At 48.3% G+C, this 13,791-nt stretch overlaps 1 protein-coding gene across 7 annotated transcripts in view; it reads left to right on the top strand.

Annotated features, from left to right (window-relative positions):
• The window catches only part of LOC103631492 (anaphase-promoting complex subunit 1), a 68,349-nt gene that overhangs the window by 34,070 nt on the left and 20,488 nt on the right, over positions 1–13,791 (top strand). For all 7 annotated transcript variants that reach the window (XR_002262879.2, XR_002262878.2, XM_020539528.1 and 4 more), the window contains exons 27-28: positions 7,079–7,155; positions 7,243–7,356. Coding sequence is in view for 5 of the 7 variants with exons in the window: in XM_020539528.1 (XP_020395117.1) it covers positions 7,079–7,155; positions 7,243–7,356 (191 nt within the window). In the remaining 2 variants the exon portion in view is untranslated. The remainder of the gene's footprint in view (positions 1–7,078; positions 7,156–7,242; positions 7,357–13,791) is intronic.

Here is a 13,791-nt window from a genome sequence, read left to right as displayed (position 1 = left end):
GCCTGGACCGATTGTCTTCCCCTGTGCTGTGATTGCCTCCTTGGCGCTCAAGACCTTGCTGTCTCCCTCCCCTCCTAGTAGTTCTATCGGAGCACCTCCCCTGGCTCTCTCCTCGCACCCAGTGCCTTTACCACCCCTTCCTCTCCCATCGATTGGATGGTCGACTCTGGAGCTTCCTTCCACACCACTCCTACCACCAGCTCGTTATTCCACTATCATCCTCCACACTCACATCCTCCCTCTATCGTGGTGGAAAACAGATCCACCCTCCCGGTCACCTTAGTAGGTGCATCGGTTCTTCCGGGACCCTTCTACCTTAACGATGTTCTCGTTGCTCCCACCAATGTTCTAGAGTTAGATCCCTGGGGATCACCATACGACACCTTCCCACTCGTGCCGTGCTCGCACGCCGTGATAACTCTGGCCCCCTCTACTCTATTCACTTGCCATCCAGTTCTCCACCGGCATGTCTTCCCCCTTGCTCTTGCCACTACCACCACCTCCACCATTTGGCATCGCTGCCTCGGTCACCCTGGACCTGACGTGATGTCCTAGCTCTCCAGTCGCTCAAATATCTCCTGTAGCAGCCGAGCCTCCTCTGAGTGCCTCTGTCATGCCTGCCAACTCGACCGTCACTCTCGTCTTCCATTCTCCACTTCCCCGTCCAGGGTTGATCAGGCCTTTGATCTTGTCCACTGTGACCTCTGGGCCTCTCCTGTCCCCCACCTTGCCTTTCTGGTTACAAATACTACCTTGTCATTCTGGATGATTTTTCTCACTTACTTTTGGACTTTTCCACTCCGGCTTAAGTCCGATACCTTTCCCAGCCATACCCACTTCTTCGCCTGGGTCTCTACCTAGTTTCGCCTGGATCATTCGCACCACCACAAACATGATCCGCTGCCTCTGTCATGCCTGCCACACATCTCAACTGTCTTCCCTCGAAGGCGGTGAATCATTCCACCCCCCACTTTGCCCTATATGGCACCGCCCCTCCTACGATTACCTTCGCGTGTTCGGCTATGCCTGCTATCCCAACACTTCCGCCACAGCTCCGCATAAGCTAGCACTCAGCTCCACTCGCTGCATCTTCCTCGATTACTCCCCTGACCACAAGGGGTATCGTTGTCTTGACCTTATCTCCCACCGCATACTCATCTCTCGTCACGTTGTTTTCGACGAAGATGTGTTTCCCCTTGCCGACTCCTCCCCACCCTCCGATCTTGACTCTCTCCATGAGTTCGATCCGGTTCCTCATCCACCCCGGCCGCTCCCGACCGCCCTTCCCTAGGCTCAAACGCCACCGCTCGTGCCTCTATCCATGTCACGTGCGACCGCGGTGCCTTCGTTCGCATCTCTTCCCGCGCCACGCGCGACCACGTCGACCCCGCCAGTGCCACGCGTGGCCTTGTCGACTAGCGCGGGCCGCTTCGCCGACTCCGCCCTCATCTACCACCGCCGCGGGTGGGCCACTCCCTTGGCTCCCACCTCACCGGCCCCATCGATGAGCGCGGCTCGCTTTGCTGACCCCACCCTCGTCTACCACCGCTGTGAGCGGGCCACACCCTTGGCTCCCGACGACATGCCGGCCTGCACCGTGCCTCTCGTGTACCACCCGGTCGCCATCGACCGCGACCACGGGCGTGTCCACCCGTTGGTGACACGTCGCACCGCCGGTGTTCTCCGTCCCGTCGACCGACTAATCCTAATAGCTGACGCTCCTACGAACGCCTCCCCAGTCCCCTCCACTGTTCACGCCGCCCTTGCCGACCCCCACTGGTGTCACGCTATGGAGGAGTACGTGGCCCTACAGGCCAACCACACCTGGGATCTGGTGTCGCGTCCACCAGGAACCAACGTGGTCACCAACAAGTGGATTTTTCGCCACAAGCTAACCTCGGATGGCTCCCTTGACCGCTACAAGGCCTGTTGGGTCCTTCGGGGCTTCACCCAGCGCCCCACAGTCAACTACGACGAGACCTTCAGCTTCGTCGTCAAGTTCGCCACCGTTCGAGACGTTCTCACTCTCGCGCTCTCTTGGGACTAGGCGATTCATCAGCTTGATATCAAGAAAGCCTTCCTCCACGACACTCTGACGGAGACTGCCTACTGCAGCCAGCCAACCGGTGTTGGAGCGAAAGTGTACCGCCCCCCTCGCTCGACTGTTTCGGGACAGAGATTAATCATCACGGAGGAAAAGTGAAGGCAGACAAAGACTGATGAAGCGAAGGCCCTGAGACGGAGGGAGCGTACGAAGCAGGCGAAGGCCTTGCCATTCCCCGTCAGAGCCAGGAACGGAGAAGGCCTCAATGACTGCCGAAGACCTAGCGCATGGAGCACGAAGGCTTCTGTCGCCACCTGCGCGTTGTTGAGACGGTGGGCCCGTGTAAAACCGCCCTGGGCTGCCTGGTCCCACTTGTAAGCCACTGTTTGGGTAGAGTTAATTGTGTGTCCGTCCGTGTTATACCTAATCATGCTGTAATGACCTGTAATAACTAACCCTTGAGAGGGAAATTTTCCAGGGATAACATAGGTAACCGGGGGCATAACTGTATTTGACAAGGTGAAACCGTCCCTCGGTTACCTATAAATACCCCGCACTGTACCCTATTGCAAGAGGCTGAAAAACATTGTTGCCCTAATACACTGTGTTGACAAGCATCGAATCATCCTCGTTCTCCCACTGTTTAGATTAGCTAGACCACGTGTCGACAAGTTCCAACAACCGGCTTCGTCGACTCCCCTTGTTCGGATTTGGTCTGCCAACTGAACCGCTCCCTCTACGACCTCAAGCAGGCGTCGCAGGCCTGGTACATTCGCTTCGCCTCCTACTTAGCCTCCATCGGCTTCGTCGCGGCCAAGTCGGACACATCTATGTTCATTGATCGGTGTGGTGACGACACCGTCTACCTCCTGCTCTATGTCGATGACATTGTGATCACGACATTCACCACCGACCTTCTACAACGCACAATCGACGCCCTTTAGTGGGAGTTCGCGACGAAGGACTTGGGGCCTCTTCACCACTTCCTCGGCTTCACCGCCGAGCGCCAGCCTCAAGGTCTCTTCCTTCTCCAGCGCCAGTACGCCATTGACATCCTGGAGCAGCCGGGATGTCCGACTGCAAGCCCTGCTCCACACCTGTCGACACTCAGACGAAGCTCTCTAAGGACAACAAACCCCTAATCGCTGACACGATGTTCTACCGGAGGCTGACCGGCGGCCTGCAGTACCTGACCTTCTCCAGGCCTGACATCACCTATGCCGTCTAGCAGGTGTGATTGCACTTGCAAACCCCGAGGGAGTCCTACACTGCTCTCAAGTGGATCCTGCGCTACCTTCGCGGCTCCCTCGACTACGGCCTTCTACTCCGACCCTTCCCGACATCGGAGCTCATGGTCTACACCGACACTGACTAGGCTGGCTTTCCTGACACACGCCGATCCACCTCTAGCTACGCCGTATTCCTGGGCACCAACCTCGTTTCCCGGGCCACCAAACGGCACCCCGTCGTCTCCCGCTCCAGCGCAGAGGCCGAGTACCACGCTGTGGCCAACGGCGTAGCAGAGGCCTCCTAGCTGCGCCAGCTTCTCTAGGAGCTCCACAGCCCTCTCCAGCGTGCCACCCTCGTCTACTGCGACAACGTCACCACGGTCTACCTCTCCACTAATCCCGTGCAGCATCACCGCACGAAGCATGTGGAGATCGACTTGCACTTCGTCCGCGAGCGTGTCGCTGGCAGTGACGTTCGGGTTCTCAGCGTCACCACCACGCTGTAGTTCGCCAACATCTTCACCAAGGGGCTACTGTCAAGTGTATTTGTTTTCCCACATAAACTCTTCAAGAACCAGTGGGTTTCTTCTCTTTCCTTTGGAACCTAACTCTCTTATAGTTGCAAACCGGTTTCCCATCTTCCTGTTGTCGCTCACATAGACCAATTTATTTAGCCTTTGGTGCTATAGTCGGTTCATCTTCTTGGTATGTACCTGCACCTACACATACAAGAAATCAGAAAACAAAAGGTTGTGCACAGTCTAGAATAGGTGAGTACTCTAACTCGGTTATTCTAACAAACAATATTACTCATATTGCTCCATATGAACAAACAAAAGTAGTACTTAATGCTGCAAATTCACTCCAGTTTCTTTCACAACCAGGTGCGGAGCAACAGAGGCTTATAATCTTTTAGCCAGGTTTTGTATACGCACCCCACTGTAGGACTGTTATAAAAATTATTTTGTTAGCTACGTACCAAAGACAAACTTACTAGGACTATTTTGTCCCTATCTCTTATTGCTCCTGGCTTTAAGAAGCATTCCCCTTTGGACCTCCGTAATCGTTTGCTTGCTTACTTATTTTTGTTTACTCACCGTCAGCAAAGACCATCATCCACAAAACACCATTAAACATTGATCTTACTATCTTAGCCTTCCTGGCTTTACCTCTTATGTCAAAGAAATGGAGGGAACTGTTTGGTAGCTTGTATAAGTTGACCAGACCTTTGAGGGGCGGGGGGCTGGGCATTCCTAACCTACAATTCATGGGTTGGGGCCCTACAGCTAAGGTGGCTATGGCTGATGAAAACAAACCTTGTTAGGCCTTAGGTTGGTCTCGACTTCCCTATCCAATCTCATGTTGAAATTTTCTTTGCAGTATCAGTGGATTCTTGTGTTGGCAATGGGGAGAATACCCTCTTCTGGGCTGATAGCTAGGTTAATGGCTGCTCTATCATTGACACAGCTCCAGAAGTGGTCGCTCGTGTGCATAAAAATGTTATTGCTTCTAGGACTGTGGCCCAGGCGTTGGATGACATGGCTTGGGTGAGAGACATCTCCACCACTCTCTCTCTACAGGGAATACACCAATACCTCATGCTTTGGGATATCATGGAAGGGGTGGTGCTTTCTCAAGAAGACCATCATATTTGGAGACATGAGGCTTCAGGAAGGTTTTCTTGTGAATCGTGCTACAAGTCATTCTTCAGAGGTTCCATCACATTTGAACCTTGGAGGAAGGTGTGGAAATCTTGGGCACCTATGAATTGCAAAGTATTCTTATGGTCAGCCATTAAGAATAAGTGCTGGATTGCAGATAGGCTGGAGCGGTGTGGGATGAACCACTCGATAGCCTGCCTGTTCTGTGATCAAGAACATGAGACGACCCAACATATCCTAACTAGTTGTGTCTTTGCCCGTCAATTTTGGCATGATCTGCTGGCTCCCCTTGGACTTGCGGCGCTTGCCCCCCCCCCCCCCAAATTGATGATGAGGTCTTTGGGGAATGGAGGAAAGTGGCTAAAATAGTTCACAAGTATTGGAGGAAAGGTGTCAACAATGCTCTTGGTGCCTGGAGCCTATGGCTTCATAGAAATAGGTGTGTGTTTGAGGGGGCTCGACTGAGTCTGCACAAGCTGAAGCATGACTTCTCTAATGAGGTTGTCTGCACGTTCAAGGAAAAAAATTAAAGGGCTACCCTATTAGTTTTTGCTCCATCTGATTTTCCCATCTCTTCTCAAAATATGAGAGTACTTCTGCAAGTAATCTCAGCTTCTCTTTCAATGACTCCTTAATGGTGGTCTTTGCTTTATCCATAGCTGCCATGATCTCTGGAGCTGCTGGTGTCTCATCACCATTAGCAGTCCTAAGAGTAATGAAAAGTGGTTGTGAAGCCCGTAGTCAATTTTCCACATTGTGCCAAAACTGTATGGAAAGCACAATATTCTCATCTTGCACACCATCTTGAGTGGTGGGGAACTTAGTTTGATGCCACTCATCACTAACAAACAAAGCCCATAGACCATTCTTATGACTATACATGCTTGCCAAAGTGGGGAATGATGTGGCAAACCGAGTAACACCCGACCTAACAAAGTCGCCACCTATCTTCTCTCCGTGCTTGTATATGAACTTCGACACCTTCTTTGCCATAGTGATGCAAGTGTTGAACTCCTTGATCTTTTCAATGCCCTCCAACAACAAATCCAAGTAGTGCGTAGCACAAGGTGTTCAAAACAAATGTGGAATTCTGTCCATAAGGACCTTCTCGTTGCTTTGAAGTCGGCTCCATTGTTTGAACGACATGTTCTCTTCTAACCTTGTCAATTTACTTCTCCAACAAATCTACCAACATATTGGCATTTGCTACCTCTCTGATGCATCAAGAGAACCTAGAAAGTAGGTCCCCGCTAGACTATAATTGATCACATTGTCTAGTCTCGGTCCACCCAATGGACATAATTGTTTTTTTCTCGAACACGTAGGAGTGTTGTGTATCATTATATTAAGAAGGAAAAAGGGGTAAGAACCAAGGTTTTAAAGTCGACAAGTCGATTCTAGTCGCCTGAGCACCGATAAGGTGACGAATCACGATAAGTCGTCGATTTGCTCGATTAGTCGAGCCTAGTCGACTCCTAGTCGTCCACCTATAACATGACCCTTACAAACGAACACTTAAATACCAACCTGATGAGCTACAAGCACACACGCCTGACAAGAAATCAACACGACCACGGGACATAATTCTGCAGCCATATTCCTTCCAAGATTCTTCATGCTTCGACCTCGATGTTGATGTGTTGGCGGCTGTTCATATGGAACTGTAGCCAGGCTGAAAAAAAGAGGCCCCAAAAAAACCTAACACGCCTTGTTAGTTTCTAGTCCAAAACGGACAACTAATCGAGATTAGTCGCCGATTAATCAGACGACTGGATGGGTAGCACACCTAATTGGGTCGATACTCCTAAACGCCCCTTAATAACCAACCTGCCCGACTAATTGTGATTAGTCGGACGACTTGAAAACAAAGGCTTGTGCAAACCTGCATTATCTAATATAACCAAATCGGATGTAGTTACTGCAGGTCTGCTTTAAGCAGAACCTTTATTTTCTGTTCTTGGAAACTGTTGCTGCTTATATCCTATGCCTGACTATTTGGTGTAACCAAGAACTCGTGAACTGGAATTCATTAGTGTGTTGCTGAACCCATATTTGGTTAACCTGTAGAAGCCACATTGGTTGTTCCCATGGGCCTATAATACTCCATGTTTTCTGCCCTTCTACAATATAGCTAATGTTTGCAGGACTCAAGTATGCTGGCAGCAGAAATGGTGATGCCCAAGAGCTACTCTACGCTTACACCGTCTATTTTCTAAATGAGGTATGCACATCCAGTTCAACTATTACTGTAATAGTTCAACTATTACTGTAATGATATATCAATATATAATTGCTGATTATTATGCAGATTAAGCACATACCTGTTCGAACATCAAATATACTACCAAAGGGATTACTACAATATGTTGACCGTGGAACTCTTGAACTCTGCTTGCATCTTATTGTTCTCTCCCTCTCTCTGGTGAGAAATTGTTCATGTTTTTTACATAGAATTGTTCCATTGTTTGGGCTCATAACGGGTTGGGTTCTCAAGTTGGTATACATTGGATGGGTGAGAATATGTTTATATTTTCAATGGATTGGGCTGAGTGTAATAGAAAATTGAACTGAATATGGTTGTATTGTGTCGCGAAAGGGCCTCTAGCATAATGGTTAATGCTCCCGAGTAGCACCTCCAGGTCCAGGGTTCGATCTCCCTCGGGGGCGAATTTCTGGCTTGGTTAAAAAAATCCCCTCGTTGTGGCCCGCTCGCTCCCAGGTTACGTCCTTCGCACCACCCTCCGGTTGGGCCGTTAAAGAGTGGGCGGTGATGGGCCGCTAGTGATGGGGGCTAGGGTTCGGGGATTTTCTCGGCTGGGACCATGTTCCGGTCTCTTCTTAATATAATATCGAGAGGGCGGTCTTTTCCTCCCCGGCCGAGTTTTTTTATGGTGTATTATATCCCTTGTTTGAATGGGTTGAAACCATGGGTTGGTGTTGGCCGTTCTATACAACAACAACAATAAAACCTTTTTGTCCCAAGCACGTTGGGGTAGGCTAGAGATGAAACCCCATATGAAAACCTCAGAGCTCAACCCCAAAGAAAAGAAAAGGGAGACAAAGGCAAAGGAGAACCGAAAAACGACGAAACGGGGAAACACATAAAAAGAGATAAAACCCACAAGAACCAGCAAGATCTAAAGGGGCACAAGAAAAGGTCAAACGATTAAGGAGGAAAAGCGAAACTACAAATCAGGGTTCTGGCACGTGAATTGCACACTTCCACCCCTTCCTATCCACGGCGAGCTCTTTATCAATATTCCACTCCTTCAGGTCCCTCTTCACAGCCTCTGTCCACGTCTAGGTTGGTCGACCTCTACCTCTCTTCACATTCTTGGGACGCCTAATTATTCCGATATGCACTGGTGCCTCTTCAGGTCTTCGTTGGATATGTCCAAACCATCTCAAACGATGTTGCATAAGCTTCTCCTCAATTGGCGCCACTCCTACTCTCTCTCGTATATCATCATTCCGGACTCGATCTCTCCTTGTGTGGCCACATATCCAACGCAACATACGCATCTCTGCCACACTTAGTTGTTGGACATGTCGTCTTTTAGTGGGCCAACATTCTGCTCCATACAACATAGCCGACCGGATTGCTGTCCTGTAGAATTTGCCTTTTAGTTTGTGTGGCACCCGGGGGTCGCATAAGACTCCCGCAGCTTGCCGCCACTTCAACCATCCAGCTTTAATTCTATGACTGACATCCTCATCGATGTCTCCCTCCTTCTGAAGCATTGATCCTAAGTAACGGAAAGTGTCTTTCTTGGGTACCACTTGCCCATCAAGACTAACATCGCCATCCTCATACCCATGGCACTGAAATCACACTTCATATACTCTGTTTTAGACCTACTAAGCCTAAAACTTTTTGCTTCCAACGTCTGCCTCCACAATTCCAACTTTTGCGAAACACCACTCCTACTCTCCTCAATAAGTACCACATCATCGGCAAAAAGCATACACCACGGTATATCTCCTTGTATGTCCCTTGTGACCTCATCTATCACCAAAGCGAAAAGATAAGGGCTCAAGGCCGACCCTTGATGTAGTCCTATGTTAATTGGAAAGTCATCGGTGTCTCCATCACTTGTTCGGACACTTGTCACAACATTAGTTTACATATCTTTAATAAGATTAATGTACTTTGTTGATACTTTGTGTTTTTCCAAGGCCCACCACATTACACTCCTAGGTACTTTGTCATAAGCCTTCTCCAAGTCTATGAAGACCATATGCAGGTCTTTCTTTTGTTCTCTGAATCTCTCCATAAGTTGTCTTGGTAAGAAAATGGCCTCCATAGTTGATCTCCCAGGCTTGAAACCAAACTAATTTTGGGTCACGCTCGTCATCTTCCGCAGGCGGTGTTCAATGACTCTCTCCCATAGCTTCATTTTATGGCTCATGAGCTTAATTCCACGGTAATTAGTACAACTTTGAACATCTCCTTTGTTCTCGAAGATTGGTACTAACGTACTCCACCGCCACTCGTCGGGCATTCTGTTTGTCCAAAAGATGGTGTTGAAAAGCTTTGTCAGCCATACTATCGCTATGTCTCCAAGGCATCTCCATACCATCAGGGCCCATCGCCTTTCCTACCTTCAGGGCCCATCGCCTTTCCTACCTTCATCCTTTTTAGCGCCTCCTTAACTTCATATTCTTGTATCCTTCGTACAAAACCCATGTTGTTGTCATCGAATGGTTCGTCCAATTCTATTGTAGAACTCTCATTCCCTCCATTGAACAATTTGTTGAAGTACTCTTTCCATCTGTTCTTGATCTCTTCATTCTTCACAAATAGTTGGTTTGCTTCATCCTTGATGCATTTGACTTGGTTGACATCCCTTGTCTTCATTTCACGAATCTTGGCCATCCTATAGATATCCTTTTCTCCCTGCTTTGTGTCCAACCGTTGATAAAGGTCGTCATAGGCTTGACCCCAGGCTCTACTAACCGCTCGCTCTGCAGACTTCTTCGCTATCCTGTACTTCTCTATGTTGTCTGCACACTTGTCATGATGTAAACGTTTGTAGCAATCTTTCTTCTCCTTGATAGCCTTTTGGACATCGTCGTTCCACCACCAAGTGTCTTTAACTTCCCTTCTGTTTCCTTGACTCAACCCAAACTCTTCTGAAGCTATCTTTCGGATGCATGTCGCCATCTTCCTCCACATGATGTTTGTGTCTCCCTCTTCTGCCCTAGGGCCCTCCTCGATAACTCTCTCCTTGAAAGTTTGGGCCACATCCCCTTTAAGTGTAACACCCGGATTTTAGGGATCCAAAACCCGGGGTTAACATAAACACCAGGTATGCTGGGACCAAGTCTCACACATATGATGTATAGTGGCACAGGATCGAATGTCACATCTTTACATATAACAGGAGTTCTATACAAAATAAATAATTACATTATAAGAAGACAACGGTCCAGCAACCCAAAGTTGACTGGGAGACGACGGCCTAGATCTCTCTCACGAACTCATCGCAGCATCCTCCATGCGCCTCATCCTGCGGTACCTGGTCTTGTCCTGTGGTGTGTGTGAGACAGCAAGAGTGAGCTCACATACGTTCATCGCTCAACAAGTTGTGGGGAATAATGTGCATGAACTCGCCAAAGGTGGGAGCTCACGTGAAGTGTAAGGCTTACCAAAGAGAATGGTTAGAGCTGAGCATTGCTTTTAAAGTTGGTCAAAATTTTATTAGCAATTACTAAGTATAAGTAAATACCAACCCAATTAAGTAGTAGAACAAAAGTAACAACATCACCTGTGATGCAATGCATATGACAAATTGAATTTAGTTCCATAAATTAATCATGTGAGGGTCCGAGCCGCTCTTGACCGTGAGCACGGCTAGTATACCAGTTTTACACTCTGCAGAGGTTGCGCATCTTTACCCACAAGTCGTGTTACCCATCTGCCAAGGGATCGCGACTTCCCATACACCTCTACCGAGGAGGCGAGGCAGGGTAACACTACGAGGCCTTTACAAAGTTCCACTAGCTTCAGAAAACCCGCTACAGTTTATAGGAAGCTCCAATGCAGGAATCCCTTGCAGGACCGCCATCACAGCGAAATCCTCCCGAGGGCCTCCCCAGGAATCCCTTGCAGGACTGCCATCACAGCAAAATCCTCCCGAGGGCCTTCCCAGGAATCCCTTGCAGGACCGCCATCACAGCAAAATCCTCCCGAGGGCCTCCCTACACTGACCACTCCCCTACTGCCCTTGCCCCTTTCGGGTAAGGTAGTCCTCCACTAGCTTTCCTAATTAATCAGCCAAGGGCGTCCCATTAAACCCTTGTGGTAGCACTGTTTTCCCGGGTGGTCGCTCCATGTTCCAATTAACATAATGATCTTATCATGAACAGTAATAATAAACAGATAATAAAAGTGTGATCATGAATAATGTATCTTCATACCCAAAACCACATAAAGCACTAGCAAGTACTACCCAATAAGTTCAGTGGTAACAAGGTATAAAGATAATCAAACTAGGGTAACCTATTGGGTCCCATCAAAATTAACCTATGCAGATCATTATGATTAATCAGAACATGGCTGGGTAAAAAGAAGTGATCAAGGGCACAACTTGCCTGAGACTTGAGATTCCAGGTACCAGGATGATCTTCAGGTGATACGTGACCTCGCACTAGTCGTAGCAATACAAACAAACAGTGTATAGGCAAAAATTAACATTACACCAAACATGTATGCCAAAATACATATTAATAATCTACATATTAAAATAAGATCACAGGAAAAAGAATTATTAATTTTGGAGTTGTAGATTTTAAGTTATGAATTTTCAAAGATTTTATGTGTTTAAAATGGATTAAGTGAGGGATTAAATTTCCAATTGTTTTCATGACAAAACAGAGGCTCAAGGTGATAGAGAATAAAATTACAAAATTTTAGAAACTGGAATGGTTCAATTTGGAGCTAAAATGAATTTTCTATGAATTATCTAAGTTCTAGCAATTATTTTCATATTAAAAATCCCTTTTCTATTTTATCTATTCAATTTAAACGAGTTCTGGACTGGGCCTCAATTGCAGGAAAGTCCAGGGGGCTAGGCGCAAATAAACCTAAGACTCAGAAAACTATTCCCAGGACTGCGGGTTGATTTCAAATAAGGGGAAGGGCTCTTTAACAAAAGCGCCAGCGTGAAGGGGTATCGGATGGGCTGAGCCGTCCGATCAGAAACGGAGGGCTCAGATCAGATCTAACCCCACCCCAATCGGTACGCAATCCAATCCGTTGGATCGCGATCCGATGGTTCCGGATTCCATTACCTTGCATTAAATCCAACGCGTTCGCCCCGCATCGGACGGTCCTAACAAACCCAGATCGAACCGTTACCCGGCTTCTAATCCTGGCCATCCGACCCCGCATCGACGGCCCCGGTGTCTCCCCCAATTTCTCGCCGAGCGACGGTGGCGCCGCCCAGGGCACACGGCGGAGCACGCCGGCGAGGTATGCAATCGGCCATTTCCGAACGCTAAACACGAAATTGAACCGGGCAACACGTAAAGGAGGGCAGCGCAGAGAGTTGGGAGGTGGATCTACCGGAAATCGGGCGCGCAGACGGGTTGTGCATGTGTTTGGGCGGCTCGGCGGAGTTCTTGCAACACCGGCGAGGAATTACCGAAGCAAGACCGCCCCGATTCTTCAACTACGTGCTCCAAAGCTTCCGCAACGACCCGCCGAAGATCCAGAGCCACGAACGGAGCGAGGTGACGGCGGCGGTCCCCGATGCCCACGACTCCCGATCTTCCGCGGCGGCACGGTGGCGTACAGCTACGGCGGTGGTCGCGTTAGTAGGGAGATATGGAGGAGAGGCGAGCCCGGTGAGCTTTATACCCGGAGCGCACCCACGATCGTTGCACGGACGCCGAGATTACCGGCGAGCTTCGGAGTCCGCGCGCGTTTGTTGCGGCGAGCTGTTGAAGACGAGCCCGACATGCGGACCCCGCGGACCAGAGAGAGGGAGGGAGGAGCGAGCGCGGGTGAGAGAGACTGGGCAGAGGGCCCCATGATGTCAGCGAGAGAAGGAATACGCGGGCGCGGGGGGGGAGCGACGTATGACGCGCGGGCCCGACCTGTCAGTGCCCGTTTGGGCGCGCGCGTGGGTTAAATGGGCCGCACGGGGGAGAAAGGCCAAGTGGGCCGAATTCCAGGTTGCGGCCCAGGTAAGGTTTTTTTTTTCTCTTTTTCCATTTTATTTTCTATTTCTTTTCTTCAATTTCAAATCCAATTTGAGTTCAAGTTTAAATTCAAATTTTGTGAAATAACTTGTCCTCAGTTTGAAAGGTATAATTTAATAATATAAGTGTGAAGGATGTTTATCCTGATTTTTATTTTATTTTATGTAGTATTTTTCTTAGTTCTTCCCTTCCCATTTATTTTCTATTTTCTATTCCAAATTCAAATTTATACTTCTATTTTAGTTTTCAGATTTCTTCTACCAATTCCAAATTCAGAATTTGGGTGTTACAAATCCTACCCCCCTTAAAAATAATCTCGTCCTCGAGATTTGTAAGAAAAGGGTTACAGAGAGATTGGTTTGAAATCTATATTTCAGTGTCTAAGTGGTTTTAGTACCAAAAGATTTTTTTTTTAAGTCTAAACCCAAATTGGCAGGTGATTAGGAAAGCATGGGTGTATATATGTATGTCTACTTTATTATGTAGGATAGAAGATGTCTTTAAAGCATAGATAGGTTTGGGTAAGAAAGTGTAGGGTAAGGAAAGACTCTATCCAAGATTGTGGATCTTGACTTAGCTTGGTGACCTCACTTGATCCTTGAAGACTTGAGTTGGTGCTCATCCTTCCTTGATGTCGTTGATCCTTTCTTCT

This window comes from Zea mays, chromosome 6 (assembly GCF_902167145.1).
Source record: "Zea mays cultivar B73 chromosome 6, Zm-B73-REFERENCE-NAM-5.0, whole genome shotgun sequence".
Lineage (NCBI taxonomy): Eukaryota > Viridiplantae > Streptophyta > Magnoliopsida > Poales > Poaceae > Zea > Zea mays.
The sequence above is the reverse complement of the archived record's forward strand: the minus strand, read 5'-3'. Positions and strand labels throughout refer to the sequence as shown.